The following is a 17234-nucleotide window of genomic DNA, read 5'->3' as shown; positions in this document are numbered from 1 at the left end:
CATGTATCTTAAAGAGATACATAAGGGTTAGGTTGGTTTCTTCACAACTCCTTATAGACTGGGTATAATCTAAGAACAGCTAACCCAAAACACTGGGTAGGAAATACTAACAGGTTGGGTCTGACTGAGACAGAAGAAGACAGCATTTCAGAAACGCATTCCACACCAGACAGATGTGTTTTATTTAAAAACAAGACAAAAGAACCCAACAACAGCAACAGAACCCTTTAATAAGAAAATCTGATCAAATCTTATATTAACTCAAGCTCCTTGGTACCTTCAGGAAAGCCAACAGGGTACGTGAAAAACACAGGCAGCTGCCGTCATTTCTTTGGTGGCAAGTAGTAGGTTCTACACAACCTGCCTCATGATTATCATGCCCAAATTTTGTTTTTCAAAAAACTGGCCTCAAAGCTTAGGCCAAAGAAAATAGACACATACTCTCCAACAGTCTGAAATTTAAAGTTTAAATGTGCTGCAGAAGCCGAACATGACAATCACATACATCATTTATGAAATGATCTTTCTCGATTCTAGAAAAACTGAACTAGGGCAAGCTCACAGAAGGGTAACAGCAAGTGAGGGAAATCCCAAACCTTCCCCGGTGACTCAGCCACACGGGACAGACAGCTAGCAATGCTGGGCTTTCCTCTACCAGCCCAGTCAACTGAGCCCTCTTCAGAGAAACCTGGTTACAGTATGACATGCACAGAAAGCAAGGGGCCATCAACCACTCGGTGCTGCTGTTTCTTCTTCCCCCCCCCCCCTAATTCTCTCTAGTAAGTTTTCCTTTGGTTTGAAAGTTGAACTCAGAAGGCTTGGAACCTCGGATGAGCCATCAACTTGAATTGGAATAGCACTTGGGAAATGAGAACCTAACAAGGCAGGGTTTTTGATGAAGTTCAGCATCCACTCTCAGTGTGAGGATGTCTCCCCTGCATCACCAGGTCAAAGGCAGGACACAGATGGGCACCCCGGTGAGGTTCTGCAGAGCCATGCGCACACACATCCACCCGTTTAAGCTTTCAATAAATACAAACATCATTTTAAACCACTTCAACAGAATAAATTAAAAATACTGCATTCCTCTTGGCCCACCCTGCCTCAGACTGGCATGGAGTCTTGCTAGTTGGTGGCAACTCCACGCTGCTTGGCCTTGAGCAGCTCCAGCTCCTCGGGCCTCAGCACTTTCTTCGCAGCGATAATGGTATTCTTCATCAGCATGGCCACCGTCATGGGACCAACACCTCCAGGGACAGGAGTGATGTAACCGGCTTTCTTCTTGACTCCTGCGGAGAAACAAGACAGGCAGGGTGCTTCAGATAGGTGTGCAAAGTTCACAAGCACTTTATCATGTTATGAAAAAAAGTATTCAAAGAAAGAACAATAAGAAATCTAAGAGCCTTCGTTAGCTTCAAACTGGGTAAGAAGACAGCATTTATGGTTTCAGACGTTACAAGTACCAGCTGCTCTTGCGGAGGAAGTGGTTTGCTGGGTTCCCAGCAACATCTTGGTGACTCATAACCCTCCATAACTCCAGTTCTGGGGTTCTGACACCCTCTTCTGATCTCTGAGGGCACCAGGCACTCACTTGGAGCACATGCATACACATGCAGGCAAAAACACTCAGACATACAAAATAAACTCTTAATTTAAAAAAAATAGTATCTGTAAGGCAGGGTAACAGTTCAGTTGTAAAATATTGGCTGTAAAAAAGAGGACCTGAGTTCAAGCCTCAGAACCCACGAGAAAAAGCCAGATGGGTGGCATGTGACTGTAACCCCAGTGCTAGGAGGCAGCTGGTCAGCTAGCCTGGACACACTAGCAAGTTCCAGGGAAACACTCCAAGTTATGACCAACTCAAGACACCCAAGGTCACAAATACCAGGACACACAAACATACACACACCACATACACACACACACACACACACACAAACAGACATACAACATACACACACACACCACATACACACACGTAAAACAAGACATATAACATACATACAACACAGACAAACACACACCACATACACACATAACACATACACACCAGACATACCCATATAAAACAGATACACCAACACACATACATAAAACAGACATATAACAGACATACAACACACACCACATACACACACACAAAGCATACAACACAGACACACACACACCACATACACAACAGACAAATAGCACAAATAGACATACCCATAGAATACACAGATACACAACACACATACATATCATTTTTTTAAAAATTACATGTATAGCCAAGCATGGCGGTGCCTCTTAGAAGAAGGTAGAGAGCGATCCTGGAAGACTTCCAGGGATCAACCTCAGGCTTCCACAGACATGCACCCACACATGTGCAAACATGAACACAAACACATACACATATACATCATACTATTTTTTAAAAAGCATTTTTTTAATATTTTTTAAAAAATAAAAATATTACCAAAATAACACAAGCTTAAAAGTTATAAGAAAAAAGCCAGAGGTGGCAGCACACACCTTTAACCTCAGCACTTGGGAGGCAGAGGCAGGCGGATCTCTGTGAGTTTGAGGCCAGCCTGGTCTATAGAGCGAGTTCTAGGACAGCTAGGGCTACACAGAGAAACCTGTCTCAAAAAACAAACAACAACAAAAATCCAAACAAACAAAAACTGTGAAAAGAAAACGATCTGCCCTAAATGTCCATGAAAGGTAATAGTTATAGATTTATGTTTTCAAAACAATTACACTAAGTACCTTCAAAATCTACATCTCCAACCAGCTTGGGCTTTGCAGAGACAGGATCTTGGACTCTGTTTATGCCCCACGTCGATGACAGCTGCCCCTTCCTTGATCATGTCGGCTGTGATCAGATTTGGAATGCCTGGCGACAGAGAGAGACAATCAGTCAGGCGACAGACTTCAGTTAAAGATTTTTATTTATTTTATATTTATAGATTTTATGTATATAAATGCTTTTCTGAGGCTGGGGTGGTGGTGGTGCATGCCTTTATTCCAGCACTCAGGAGGCAGAGGCAGGCAGAGCTCTGTGAGTTCGAGGCCAGCCTGATCTTACAAGAGCTAGTCCAGGACAGCTAGGGCTGTTACACAGATAAACTCTGTCTTGAAGAAAAAAAAAATTTGCCTGAATGTATGTATATATACCATGTGCCTGCAGGGGCCTGCCCATGGAGGCCAGAAGAGGACATTATAGTCAGAGGGCATTATAGGGCAGGTACCTGGAAGAGCTTATTAACACGTGTTGTTAATACCATTAACTAAGGACCACTTAAACTTCATGGTGGAATGAGGGCTAGGGGTACCCCTCCTGCAGTCTGCAATAGAGTGGCAAGGTATAGGTATTCCAACTGCAACTCCAGCCCCCCTCTTTGGAGGCCACTCAAAGAATCGCAGCTGAGGAGAGCTGGGCAGGACAGCAGGCAGCAGGCGAATGTCCACGCAAGTTCAGCTGTGTATACACTTCTTCAGAGCACTCACCGGCGGCAGAGTCACAATGTCCGCAAGGAGATCGTGTGCTTCTTCAGTTGCTCTTTGGAGTGTATCGGGGTGAGATATTGTAACTGTGGCATCACTGAGAGGCAAAGGACAGAAGGCCTGAGTTCCAAGTCCAGGTTGGGATGGAGGGGGTTTCAGCTCTTCACAGCAAGGCAGAAAGCTCAACAACCCCCCGAAAATCACGGACTTGGCGCGATTTCTAGATGGCTAATTGGCATTTATCTTTAAAGCCGATACTTTTGGCCAGAGAGATGGGTCAGTGGGTAAACATGCTTGCCAAGCATTCCTGGACAGGCTGAGTCCAAACCCCAGAACGCAAGCAAGAACACACACACACAACACACACCACACACACACACACAAAAAATAAAAGTTTAAACTAAAACTAATACTTGGTTTAGCACTGGGCACTGCTCTCGGCTCTGACCTTTGGAGACATATATAACCATATTTATTCCATTTCCCATTTCAGGAGACTTTAAAGAGTTTTTACATTTTCTAAGCAAAACATCACCAGAATTACTCAAGGTATGTTTGCTCTTTAAACAATGACAAAAGGGGCCAGGCATGGTGGTACACACCTTATTCCCATCACTTGGGAGGCAGAGGCAGGCGGATCTCAGTGAGTTTGAGGCCAGCCTGGTCTACACGCAAGTTCCAGGACAGCAGAGCAGCTTACACAGAGAAAAATCTGTCTTGAAAAACCAAAAAACAAAAGAAAAAAAGCCCCCCAACCTGGAAATACAGTTTTGGCCTTTGGTCACAAAGTTCATTGCTACAGTAATTCTTAGCTTCTTCTTAGATGAACCAATGGACCATGAAGTGACACGCTGGCAGTCTGTGATTCGCTCTTCTGCAGGGGGCCGGACAGTCTTTTCCTCCCAGAGGAGGACACAGAGCAGGGCATCAGTTCTGAGTAAGGAAGCTTCTAGTGCTGTCTAAGCCAGAGCAGACAACTCCTAACTGCCTATAACCATGCTTCACTCAGAACTGCAACTCAGTCTGAGGCTAGTTCCCTGGTGGCACCCGAGTGCAGGCCCTTCCACACCACGGTTATTTTCTGAGTGTTGACAGTGGTCACAGGCTAGGTTTGAGTGGTTCTCACAAGCCAGGAAAGATAACCTCCTTACCTCCAGGCCGTTTTTCATGGGCTCCATCAGTGTTGCGACAACATTGCAATCGGCATTCCAACGTTTTTCGACCTGCCAGGCTACAACCACGTTTCTTCCCTAAGGTTGGAAGCCTACAAACTAAATATATAAACCTCACATTGCAACATATGTATGCAAGTGTGTGTGTTGTTTTGTGTGTGTGTATAATTAAATGACACAGCACAGATATCAACTTTGAATAAATACAACCAAGCCACACATGAAAATGTCTCATTGCCTACATCTAAGTTTTACCCGGGAACTTGAATGTCCTTTGGAGCCAGTCCATAACAAGTGCCTCATTCACACATAAGATCTGCATAAAAGCATCCCGGTCTGTAAGGCCAGGTTGGGCTGCGGCTGCCTCATGGAGAAAGTATAGAGAACCCAGGCGAAGACACACTGTAAAACTGCCAAAATGTCTTGGGATTCCTGCTGTCACCATTAAACCTTGCATTTCCTCCCACAAGGCTGTAGAATGGAGGAGAGCCATCACAGGCAAACAGCTAGGAGGCGAAACCCTGCAGGATGGGAACCTGGGCTGGGGGTGGGGGGTCCCAGTCTGTGTTGTCTGAGGCTTTTCTGCCAGCTCTCCCTGAAGTATGGGGGCTGGGCGTGTTTCAGTGTTGGAGTTATTCGATGTGAGAATATCTGCAAGCTCGTACTCGAGTAACAATCCGAAACTAAACAGTGCTATTTTCCTAATATTAAAGCAGAAAATGCAATTTAAACACACACCTACCAGTTCGCTTATTATTTCCCACACGCCCCACGGGGTCGCTGGTAGCATGGAATACTGGTCCAGACAACATTCGTCCCCACGTTAATGACATGAAAGCCATCAACATCCTTGTCAGGAGAGACGGCGTTGCAGATCTTTCTCTCATCAATATGCTCTGAAAAAGAAATCAGGGCTGTAGCCTCAAGTCCTGACGTGGGGTAAGTCAGGGCTGGTAGCCTCAAGTCCCTGACGTGGGGTAAGTCAGGGCTGTAGCCCTCAAGTCCCTGATGTGGGGGTTAAGTCAGAGCTGTAGCCTCAAGGTCCCTGGTTGTGAGGTGAAGCTGATCTTGCTTCCGGTGTACCAGGCTTCTTATGTGCAACCCACTCCCTTTCTGAATCTGCCCATCATGACGCACAGCCTGAGTTTACAATAAGCCAAGGCCAATGATCAAACACCACAGCCCATAGACTTTATCCCACCACTTCCTGGCTCCACTGTCCTTTATATCACGATCCCTATCAGGCTGGGAAACGACTCACACTAGATTCCCCAGCGCTTGAGGAGCTGAGGCAGGACCGACTTGCAAGGCTTGAGGCTAGGCCTGGGCTACACCGTGCCATGATGAACACTTTCTTAAACACTTTTCAAACAGCACGCAGAGGGCCCTCTACTGCCCAGAATTCACTACCCCCCCTTTAAAATATTCTATTTTTTTATGTATATGGGTGTTTTGCCTGCTCATGTGTATATATACCAGTTCTTTGCCTGCGTGGCCCATGGAGGCCAGAAGAGCATCAGATCCCCTGTAACTGGAGTATAGGCAGTTTGTGAGCACCAAGCGGGTGCTGGGAATTGAAGCTAGGTTCTCTAGAAGAACAGCCAGCGCTCTTAACCACTAAGCTGTCTATCAAACCCGAGATCCCTTCTCTTTCGAAGACCAGAACTTACACTGGGAGTGACAGCTGGACAAGAAGGCCGTCTACGTTTTCGTCATTGTTCAATTTCCTGATTGAATTTCAACAGCTCTTCCTCTGAAATGGAGGCTGGTTTCACAATTGTCTCACTGTGATCTATGTAAGAAGGTCAAGGCTTTAAAAGAACATCAAAGTACTGCCAGCTCCAAACCCTAGGGATGGGATAAAGACCTAAGTTCTTCTCTGGGGGAGAAAAAAAGAACACCAGGAGTACTTAATGCGCACGTGTGCCCACTATGGGAGCTAACGCGGAACTGCCCACCAGGATTCTCCCAGCTTCCAATCATACACTCCTAAACACCAGCTCAGGAGTTGTTCTGTGCTATTCCAGAACCTCATTCTGAGACAAGGAAGGAGCCTTGAGGCGCCAGATAAAATGCCAGCTAGAGAGCGGGAGAAGAAATGGCTTGGCATATGCTTGCTGAGCCCACGTACCCATGTAAAATACGGGCACACCAGTACACATCTCTAAACCCGGGTACTTAGACAATGAGACCGAGGATTCTCCGAGCCTGTTGGCTGGCCAGACGACAGTCTCTGGGTTTCAGTGAGTCTTCTGATTCAAAAATGTAAGGGAAAAGAAGTAAAAATGCAGGCACTAAGTAACAAGTGTAACAAATGTTACCAATTTTTAAGGAGTATCTCTGTCTTGGATGTTTAAGATTATGGGAAGATGAGCAATAAGATGAAGAGGCCTCTGAGGTATGGTTGTTTAAACAGTTATAGTTCTGAAGGAAATGACTGATGTCTAAGGAAGTGGTTTTTTGACTTCTTCACTGATTGGCTTTATAAGCATTGGGGTTAAAGCGGCCCAGGTCTTGGAGGGATGGGAGATTTTGCAGCTCTGTCTTCAGGCACTGCAGATCACTATATGACAGCAGGCTAGAGGCAGCCGGCTCAGATGCTCCTGTCTGCCTCATGCGACAATCGGTGGTCTGAGCACCTGGAGCCTTCCCTTCTGATGTGGCTGGGCTGAAGGACCAACCTGTGAGCCATCTCACTGACCAACCAGAGACTGTTACTGCTCAGGGGAAGAAACTGTAAAATGTGCTCAAGGTCACCAGCAAACCGTGAAGGCTAAGGACAGAGTTGAGATTACAGCCCAGAAGCCACAGCCAGACAAACCCATCCTTCACTGAAAGCCATCGAGTAGGGCCAGTTCTTTCACAGTAACGTTTTGATCAGCTTTATCACACTGGTCTTATGTGTTTGAGTTTTTTGTATTGTATTTAGATTTTTAGAGTACAAGGTTTCATGTAGTCCAGGATGACCTCAGACTGCTACGTGGCCAAGGCTGGCCCTCTGAATTCCCTGGTCCTCCTGATTCAACTCCCAAAGTGCTGGGATTATGGAGTGGGCCATCACTCAGGGCTCTGCTCGGAAAGAGGAAGCATGTATGAGTGTGACTTAACCTCAGACAGACTCCAAGGCCAGAGCACTAGGGCTCTGACACAACACTTACCCACTTCAGCTGCCGCCCTGGTTTGTTGAGAACATAGGAGTGACTGGCGGGATTGTCACCAACCAGAATGACACTGAGTGTGGCCGCTTGTTGCCCGAGGCCACCCACTCTTCCACCTCCTGCCTCACTTCTTGCTTGATCTGCTGAGCCAGTTTCCTTCCAGAAATGACGACAGCTTCATTTCTGCAGAAGGTGACAAAATTGTAGCTTGGGTCTTTGCAAAAACAAAAAGCAAAACAAAACAAAAAGCGGAGGAACGCTCCAACTGGAAAAAGTTGCCATTCAAAACTGAAAGGCTTAGGTTTAAGTGGGAGCAGAAGGACGGATTTACGGGTGGCCACCTGCGGCCAGTTCAGGATGGTCAGCAACTGAAACAATTCTTGGAAGCTTAGAAGTCTAAATTCGTGACAGCTGGCCACTGGCCCGGGGACGCTTCCAGACCAGGGTCTCTCAGTGCCACCTCCGCATCACTACCCAAAGTTTATAACTTCAGTGGGGATTTCCTTGGCCCCCACCTTTACTGCTCTGAGGCAAGCCAGTTTTCTTAAATATTGATATTCCATTTGAAATTTGCATGATGCTGCTGGGGGGGGTGGTATTACTATCTGGTGATGTTTCTCACGGTAGTGGACTGATTTCTTTTCTTTTCAAAAGATTTATTTTTATCTTATATGTATTGTTATTTTGCCTGCATGTACTGCATATGTACCACGTGTGTGTGGTGCCTGAGGAGGTCAGAAGAGGGGGTCCGATCCTCAGGAACTGGAGAACAACAGACAGTTGTGAGCTGCCATGTGGGCCTTGGGAATAGAACCTCGGGTCCTCTGCAAGAACAAGAACAAGTGCTCTTAACCACTGAGCAACTCTCCAGCCCCACTCAACTGGGTTTTAGTTTTGACAGCACTGTCTAGGACAGCTGTCCCTCTTCAAGCACTGGTCCCAAGATGCCTTCTCCGCCTACAGATGGCCAAAGTCCCTCATATAAAATAGTGCAGTATTTGCATAATCTCTATACACACACCCCATCCCTTAAATTACCTATAGATTGTTTATAAACCTAACACAATGCAATAGACAGTTGTTATATATTGCTGATGAAATAATAAGAAATAAAGGTCCATGTATGTTTAGAATGATGCAGAGGCCCTGGTTGTATACAAGCTATATCATGTGGTTAGTAGATTAATAAACACGACTCTGGGCAGGTCAAACCTCAGAATACCTGCCACTGCTTAGTCCCTTTCGGGGACTGTTCTGCTAAGATGGTGTGATGGCTAGTGTTATCAACCTGGAAGAATCTAGAATTTCCTGGCAGACAGGCCTTTGGACACGGCAGTGAGGCACCATCATTTTGACTGCTTTACTTGAGATGGGAAAACCCATCCACTATGGGTAGCACTATTCCCTGACTAGGATAGAAAAAGACGAGAAGCCAGCAGTGATGGCACATGCCTTTAATCCCAGCACTTGGGAGGCAGAAGCAGGTGGATCTCTGAGTTGGAGGCCAGCCTGATCTACAAAGGACAGTCAGAGCTACCCAGGGAAACTTTATCTCCAAATAAAACAACAACAACAACAACAAAACAAAAGCAAAGAGAAAAAAGAAAAAAAGTCGAAAAGGATCTGAGTAGCAAGTATCTTCCCTGTTTCCTAACTGTGGGTGTGATGTCATCCCTTGCCTAAAGCTCCTGCTGCCTGGACCTCCCACCACGATGGACCATAACCTTGAACTGTTGCTTTTGTCGGGTAATATCACAGCAACAGGATGTAACAAGACTGGGGTAGAGTCCTCCTCCAGCAGGCGCTCTGCTCTACCCCATTGTCCATTCACAGCTGACACAGCTAGTCCAAGGCCAGCCTGAGTACATGAGACCCTGCAAGGGGTAGGAGAAGGAGGAGGATGTATACATGCTAAAAAGGAAATATATATACACACACACATGTACACTGTACTCTGTGAGAAGGATGTAGCATGTACTTATATAAGAGGTTTCTTTGGAAAGCAGTAAACAGAGAGGAAACAGTAGAGGCTCACTTGAACAACAAATGATGGGCTCGAGTTAAGGATACAGGGTTCTGGAGAGGCAGTGTTTCAGGTCCTCATCTCTGACCGAAGAGAGAGGCTCTGGATGTTATGACAATAATTAAAAAAAGACAAAGTAACACAAAGCCAGGCCACAATGTAACGACATTTTGTAATCTACTAACTGCAATCTAAACCAGGCCACATTGTACACAACGTTTTGTAATGAAACTGCATCTAAGCCTCCACGGCTTCCTGCAGCCCTGTAAACATGAGCCATTTGAACAAGGCCCTCCATCTCTGCCATGGGCCAAATCAAGGTCACTGCTGAAAGGGAGTTGACACTGAGCTTGGACCCAAAATCAAAAAAAAAAAAAAAAGATTAAATTCTAAATCTGTACACTTTAATTTAGATATAAATGCTTCCACAGATATGTTTAGACAATTTTCCTATTAAATGAGGAGGTCTAATAAAGCGTCAAAACATACCAGTCGTAATGTTTACTTTTCCTTCTTAAGCCAAGAGTTAGTAATTTTCCAGTCAATCAGTATTAGGGAAGCTTATAACTCCCAATCAACTTATTTTGGAAAAATTCTGCTAACTTAACTAGTGGGCTGGTAATGAGAATGGGGGGGATTAATATTGATTGAACGCTAGGTATTTTGCCAACACCTTACATGAGTAGTTGGTTATCGTGGCTATTATGAAAAGCCTGTTTTATACAGAAGAGAAAATGGATGATAGTAAGAACGAGATTCAAGTGTAAACAAATGCCACCAAGTCATTTACTCCTCCGCCCACTGTCTCCTAGGCTACAGTACTCTCCCTTCAACCATGGAGTTTATGTTCATGAAACCTGGGACAGCAAGGAGGGCAATTATCTAATGTGCAGGGCAGTTAGCGCAGATTGCCTTCAGAGATAAGGAGCCCACACTTCTCAGAACAAGCAAGAGTAAGCCTGGAGCAGGAGCAAACTGGTCTAGTTATGAATTACAGGATCTTTTCAGTTAGCCAGCTCTCTGAATATGTGGTCCACAGCCACTCGCGACCTGAACTCCGGAAGAGGAAAAGAACAGAGAAATGAAAGATGGAGTTCAAAGAGGAGGGTCAGGATCAGATCTTGGAAAACCCTTCCAAGTTCTCCAAAAACCCAGCATGGCATGCTCCAATATGCAGGGCCCCGGAAATGTCTACCCCCGGGTGGAAATCTCACCTGTTTTCCCTTCAACAGAAACAAAAGTCTCATTGTGGAAGGCGAAGTTTTTATCGACTCTAAATTTCTAGTACCAAACTCTGTGATATGTTGGTGGGAAAAGAACCAGCTGTTACAAGACACGGGATTCAGGCAGTATAAATGCTCCCAAGAAGCACTGCAAAGCAAATATGGGGAAGAATTCACAATCCCCATGGACTCTCCTACCTAGGCTCAGAAATGAGAGTTTGAGGTCCAGAACCATCGACAAGTCAATTATCCCCTGAAGGAATACCCATCAGATTTTTTTTCAGTCGACTACTTACTTTTCCGGAGATTGGGAGGGTTGCTTCATTTTTTTTCCAATTTTTAAAAATTACGATAAAATATACATACAAAATTTACCACTGTGACTCTTTTTTAAGTGTTATTTTGAGATTGGGGAGGGAGGTGTCTCACACTGCAGCCCAGGCTGGTCTCCAACTCACTACATTGTCCAAGCTGGCTTTGAACTCGCAGTAATTCTCCTACTTCAGAAGCAATCTCAACACGCCCGTCTTTGGCAATTTCCAAGCACACGGTTTACGTGGTAATAAACACTCTCAGAATGGTGTGACCACTACGGCGGTCCACGTGCTGACGGAAGCTCCAACACTGTAGCTCCCCCTAAAACAATACACCCCCACTTCCAGCAGACCCCAGCAACTTCTGGGCGTGTATCACCTCAGGCCGCCTGGGCTAGACCTGGCAGGCTACAAAGTGGACTGCGGTGACCACCACGGGGTTCGGGCATCTTGCGAACCACACCCATCGGGAGGAGGGAAGTCGGTACCCCTGGAGCAAGCCGGCTGGCTGATTTCATCAGACTGCAGCAACCCCGGCTGCCGCTAGGGTCCGGGAAAGGCGGACCTTCGCATCCTTCCCTGAGGCGGCAGATCGGTGTCCCCTGGGCAAGCGTCCGCATCTCCTCGTGTGCCCCAGTGCCACGTCGTCCCACCACACCCCTCCCGTCTGCGGCAGGTTGAGTGCCCGGAAAGATGCTCCGGGAGGAGGACATCTGTCCACACCACACTCCGCGATCCCGTGGACCCGCTCCCCGACACACTCACCGAACTGCCGCCAGGTGGAAGGGTTGCAGGCGGGGGTGGCAGCCGTGCGCAGGGCGCAGCAACCGCACAGCCCACGCGGATAACAGAGAGGATGAAGCCATGACCCACGCCGGTGCCCGCGCCGGAGAGAAGCGCGCGCGCGGGCCACGAAGCTATACCTCCGGCCCGCGGAAGCCCCACCTACCAGCGCGTCCATTGGTGCCTGGGCCGGAGGCGAAGCCAATAGAAGATCTTCATTCTACGTAAGCCGGACCGGGAACACATTCTGATTGGCTGAAGGAGTCAAGCCCCTAACAGAGGCGGCAGTGGTCCTCTCCCCCGCCCCCCAGTCAGGCCAATGGAATCTGGGGTTCATTCATTCATTCATTCATCCGTTCTCGAACAAAAGTCCGAACCACCTACTGTGTGCTGAGGATCTGAAAGGCATTAAAGTAATATTTTTAAAAAAGAAAAAAAATCACCATTTGGCAAAATCATACTGAAAATTGATCCGGAATGTCAAAACAACTGGGTGAAAACCGAATAAAGAGCAAGATACTTACATGTACCCTGTCACATAAGGGCTGGAGAGATGGCTCAGCGGTTAAGAGTGCTTGTAGCCCTTGCAAAGGATCCAAGTTTCTAAGTCTCCTGGTGGCTCAAAACCTCTTGTAACTCCAGTTCAAAACCTTCTCCAGCTCCAGAGGATCAGACCCTTCTGGCCTCCAAGGGCACCCTCACACACACATATCACATACACAACACCACACACACACACACACACACACATACACACACAGGATCAGACACTTTCTGACCTCCGAGGGCCTCCCACGCACACAAGTGACAAACATATAATTAAAAGCAATTTTTTTTTTAAAGTTTGCCCGGAAGTTTGAAGAGACGGCTCAGTGGTTAAGAGCACTTGACTGCTCTGGTACTGAGCTCAATTCCCAGCAACCTTATGATGGCTCACAACCATCTATAGTGGGATCAAATTCCTTCTTCTGGTGTGCATGAAATATATGGATAAGTAAATCTTAAAAAAAAAAAAAAAAGATTGCCAGGGGCTGAAAAGATGGCTCAGAGACTAAAAGTGCTGTTCCAGAGTTCCAGTCCGTGCACCTCTGTGGCTACTTACACATCCATGTAGGCAAAACACATAAAATGTAAAAATGGGGGAGAAAAGGTTTTGGGTAGTAAGGAATACAAAGGAATCTTTCAAAGAAATTATCCTAATGTTTTATATGTGTGTGTGTTTACCTGCATGGGTGTCTGTGTAGAAGAATGCCTGGGGCCTATGGAGGCCGGAAGGGGGCGTTGGATCCCCTGGAACCAACATGACGGACTTTTGTGAGTCCTGGTGCAGTTGCTGGAAATGGGACTCTGGTTCTCTGGGGAGCAGCAGGTGCTCTTCATTGCTGAACGATCTCTCCAGCCCCATACTCTTTATTTTTTTAATGAACAAAATTAACATTGCCATTCATGAGACAAACAAACATTTTATGACCCTTTATATGAGTCATCGACAAAAACACATCACTTAAACAAATCTGAAAATTTAATTTAGAGACGTTCCCAAACCAGTAAGTCTCCACGGATGGTTAATCGTCCATGGATTTAGAGTGATCCAGGAGACACACTTCTGGGTGTGTCTGTGAAAGGTTTAACTGAGGAGGAAAGGTCCACCCGTCCCATGGACTGGGGAGTGGAGAGCAATAAAATGGGGAAAGGAGAAAGCCTGCCTGTGTGCCCCAACTGTTTCCCAGCCTCAGGCCCCCACTACCACAGCTGGGAGCTGCTCCGCCTCCCCCACAAGAAGGGGCTGTATATCCCCAAAGCACCTGCTACCGTGAATGCTTCTTCCCTAAGGTTCCTTCTTGTCAGGTAGTGGGTCGCGCAGTAATGAGAAAATTAACCAATAAACCATCTAAAAAATGCTACATATAGCCGGGCGGTGGTGGCGCACACCTTTAATCCCAGCACTCGGGAGGCAGAGCAGGCGGATCTCTGTGAGTTCGAGACCAGCCTGGCCTACAAGAGCTAGCTCCAGGACAGGCTCTAAAGCTGCAGAGAAACCCTGTCTCGAAAACCAAAAAAAAAAAGCTACATATTTCTCATTTCTATGTGGAAAAGAAAGATTATGGGCTTGGAAGTAAACACTGTCCAGCAAAGAAAAAAAACATGTTCCTGAACCTTTGGAATAAATAGATGATCTTAATCTACTTACAAGGAAATAAGAGACAGGGCCCTGTATGAGGTATGCCAACTATAGTCTTTAAAAGTGCCAAGATCATGATAGAATGAGGAGATGTGCCAGATTAAAGATCATGATCACAAAATACAACCTGTGACTCTGAAATGAATCCTGGACACAAACACACACAGACACACACACGCGTGTGTGCACACATAATTTTAAAACTATTATAAATTTGCATGTTTTTTTTCAAGACAGAGTTTCACTGTGTAGCCCTGGCTGTCCTGAAACTCACTTTGTAGACCAGGCTCGCCTTGAACTCACAGAGATCTGTCTGCCTCTGACTCCCAAGTGCTGGGATTAAAGACGTTTGCCATCGCTGCCTGTCAACAATTATAATTTTTAAAAACACAAAGAAAGAAAGAAAGAAAGAAAGAAAGAAAGAAAGAAAGAAAGGAAGAAGAAGAAGAAAGAAAGAAGAAAGAAAGAAAGAAAGAAAGAAAGAAAGAAAGAAAGCCTATGTTAGTGCTTCACACCTATAACCCAGTACTGAGGAGACTAAAGCAGGATTGCCACGAGTTCAAGGCCAGCGTGGGCTATGCTGTCAGTTTCACACCAACCTGATTTACAGAGTGAAATCGTATCTCATAACAAACAACAACAAAAATAAAAATAAGCCAGGCGGTGGTGGCGCAACGCCTGTAATCCCAGCACTCGGGAGGGCAGAGGCAGGCGGATCTCTGAGTTCGAGGCCAGCCTGGTCTACAGAGCTAGTTCCAGGACAGGCTCTAGAAAACTATAGGGAACCCTGTCTCGAAAGCCAAAAAAAAAAACAAAAAAAAAACCAAAAAAATAAAATTAAAATAACCAAGCAACACATTGAATTGAAGGGGATACTCCTTTATGCACCGTGCATTCACGAAGAAACCAATTAAGTAAGCACGAACAGCAAGTATGAGGTAGCAGCAACATGGAAATCTACAAATATGCTTTGCACTTTCGACTGTCACCTTTCTGTATGTCTGAAATTATCTTAAAATTCAAAGGGAAACAGCAATATTTTGTTTCTCATCAAAGGCTTGGGGAGAGCACATATACTATGAGAAAGATAAAATCCTAAAGAAAAGGGTGTGGCAGTGAGAACCTGCAAGGCAATGGAGATGAAAAGTTGTATGGCCCAAGTGTGGCAGGTTATATGACTTCCACGCTGTGCTCTCAGAGCCCATCTCCAGGGAGCCTCAGCTGGTGGCATCTTCTCATGATCTGCACTTGCGTGGCAGTGAAAGGAGAATGAAAACAGGCGCGCCTTGCTCCAGAGGAGCTGAGCCCAGGGTCACGTCTAGTGGGACACAGATGGGCTCGGCGGATGAGACCACATCTATGTGGCATGCGGGCAGCACGGATTGGATCCAGGGAGCTATTAGGTGGGGAGAGGGAGAAGACGTATGAAACTGGGGCAGGAGATGTGTTGGGGATGTGGTGGGCAAGTTGGAGGGGAGGGAGTCAGGGTGGGTATGATGAAGACACATGGTATACAGCTTGATTGCCAGCACCCAATAGTGGCTAACAGCATCCCTAACTCCAGTTCTAGGGGGAGCTGGTAACCCTCTTCTGAATTCATGGGCTCCAGTCACTCTACACATATGTACTTGCAGACAAAACACTCATACACATAAAAATAAATACATCTAAAAACATTTAAGAAAAAGAGCTGAGTGGTGGTCACATATACCTTTAATCCCAGCACTCAGGAGACAGAGGCAGGCAAATCTCTGAGTTCAAGGCGAGCCTGATCTACAGAATGAGTTACCAGGACAGCCAGGACTACACAGAGAAACTCTTGAAAAACCAACACAAAACCAAAACAAACAAAAATATTAAGAAGAAGAATTTTTTTAAAAAATGAAAGACTAACCATTTCACCTTCTTGCAAAATTTTGAAAGTTCTCATTTCCCAAAATATGAATTCTTTAAGTATACCTAGATGTGATATATATATATGTAGTTTTTAATTTATTTTTGTGCACAAGTATGTGTATTATATTCATGTGTTTATGTATGTACACATGTGTGTGGAGGCTAGAGGCCAACATAGGGTGTCTTCCTTATTTTATTTTTTTGTGTGTATGCATGTGTATGAGTGTGGTGGTGTATATTTTTGGGTGTGTGCACCCATGGGAGCACATGGAGGCCAGTATAGACCATCAGGTATCCTATGATATCACACTCTGCCTTATCCTCTTGAGACAGGGACCTCACTGAATCTGAAACTAGGCTGATCAAGCTCTAGTTAGCCTCCTGTCTCTGCACTCAACAGCTTTACGGTGTTGGGGATTTGAGCTCAGATTTTTTATTTTTTCTGAGACCAGGTTTCTCTGTAGCTTTGGAGCCTGTCTTGGAACTAGCTCTTGTAGACCATGCTGGCCCTGAACTCACAGAGAACCGCCTACCTCGGCCTTCTGAGTGCTGGGACCTCAGATTCTTATGCTCATATGGCTAGTACTTCATTATTGACTGAGCCATCTCTCCAGTCCCTAATCTGTTAGTCCTTCCTTCCTTCCTTCGTTCGTTCGTTCGTTCCTTCCTTCCTTCCTCCTCCCTCCCTCCCTCCCTCCCTCCATCCCTCCCCCTCCTTTCTTCCTTCCTTGCAATACTGAGGATGGAACCCAAGATTCCTCACATGCCATTCCAGACAATGATCTACTTCACTGAGCTATGCCCATATATATGGAGAGAGAGAATTTTGCTGTGTAACCCAGGTGGCTTCAAACTCACGATCCCTCTCGCCTCAGTCTGCTGAGAGTTGGGATTACAGGTACCAGTATGCCCCACCCACCTATTTTACTAGTGTGAACTTTTTTTTAAAGATTTATTTATTTATTATATACACATTGTTCTGCCTGCGTCCATGTCT

The 17234-nt window shown here is 45.8% G+C and overlaps 1 protein-coding gene across 1 annotated transcript; it reads right to left on the bottom strand.

Annotated features, from left to right (window-relative positions):
- Positions 1-213: 213 nt before the first annotated feature.
- Mthfd2 (methylenetetrahydrofolate dehydrogenase (NADP+ dependent) 2, methenyltetrahydrofolate cyclohydrolase) lies at positions 214-12254 on the bottom strand. Its single transcript, XM_038320149.1, is given in 15 exon segments — positions 214-1289; positions 2749-2815; positions 2817-2911; positions 3529-3572; positions 4613-4674; positions 4676-4714; positions 4716-4750; positions 5397-5472; positions 5475-5552; positions 6331-6381; positions 6383-6450; positions 7808-7837; positions 7840-7893; positions 7896-7999; positions 12142-12254. Coding segments are annotated over 15 exon segments (1068 nt in total). The 5' UTR covers positions 12243-12254; the 3' UTR covers positions 214-1125.
- Positions 12255-17234: the final 4980 nt, after the last annotated feature.

This window comes from Arvicola amphibius, chromosome 2 (genome assembly GCF_903992535.2).
Source record: "Arvicola amphibius chromosome 2, mArvAmp1.2, whole genome shotgun sequence".
Taxonomy (NCBI): Eukaryota; Metazoa; Chordata; class Mammalia; order Rodentia; family Cricetidae; genus Arvicola; species Arvicola amphibius.
This window is presented reverse-complemented; position numbering and strand designations above follow the sequence as displayed.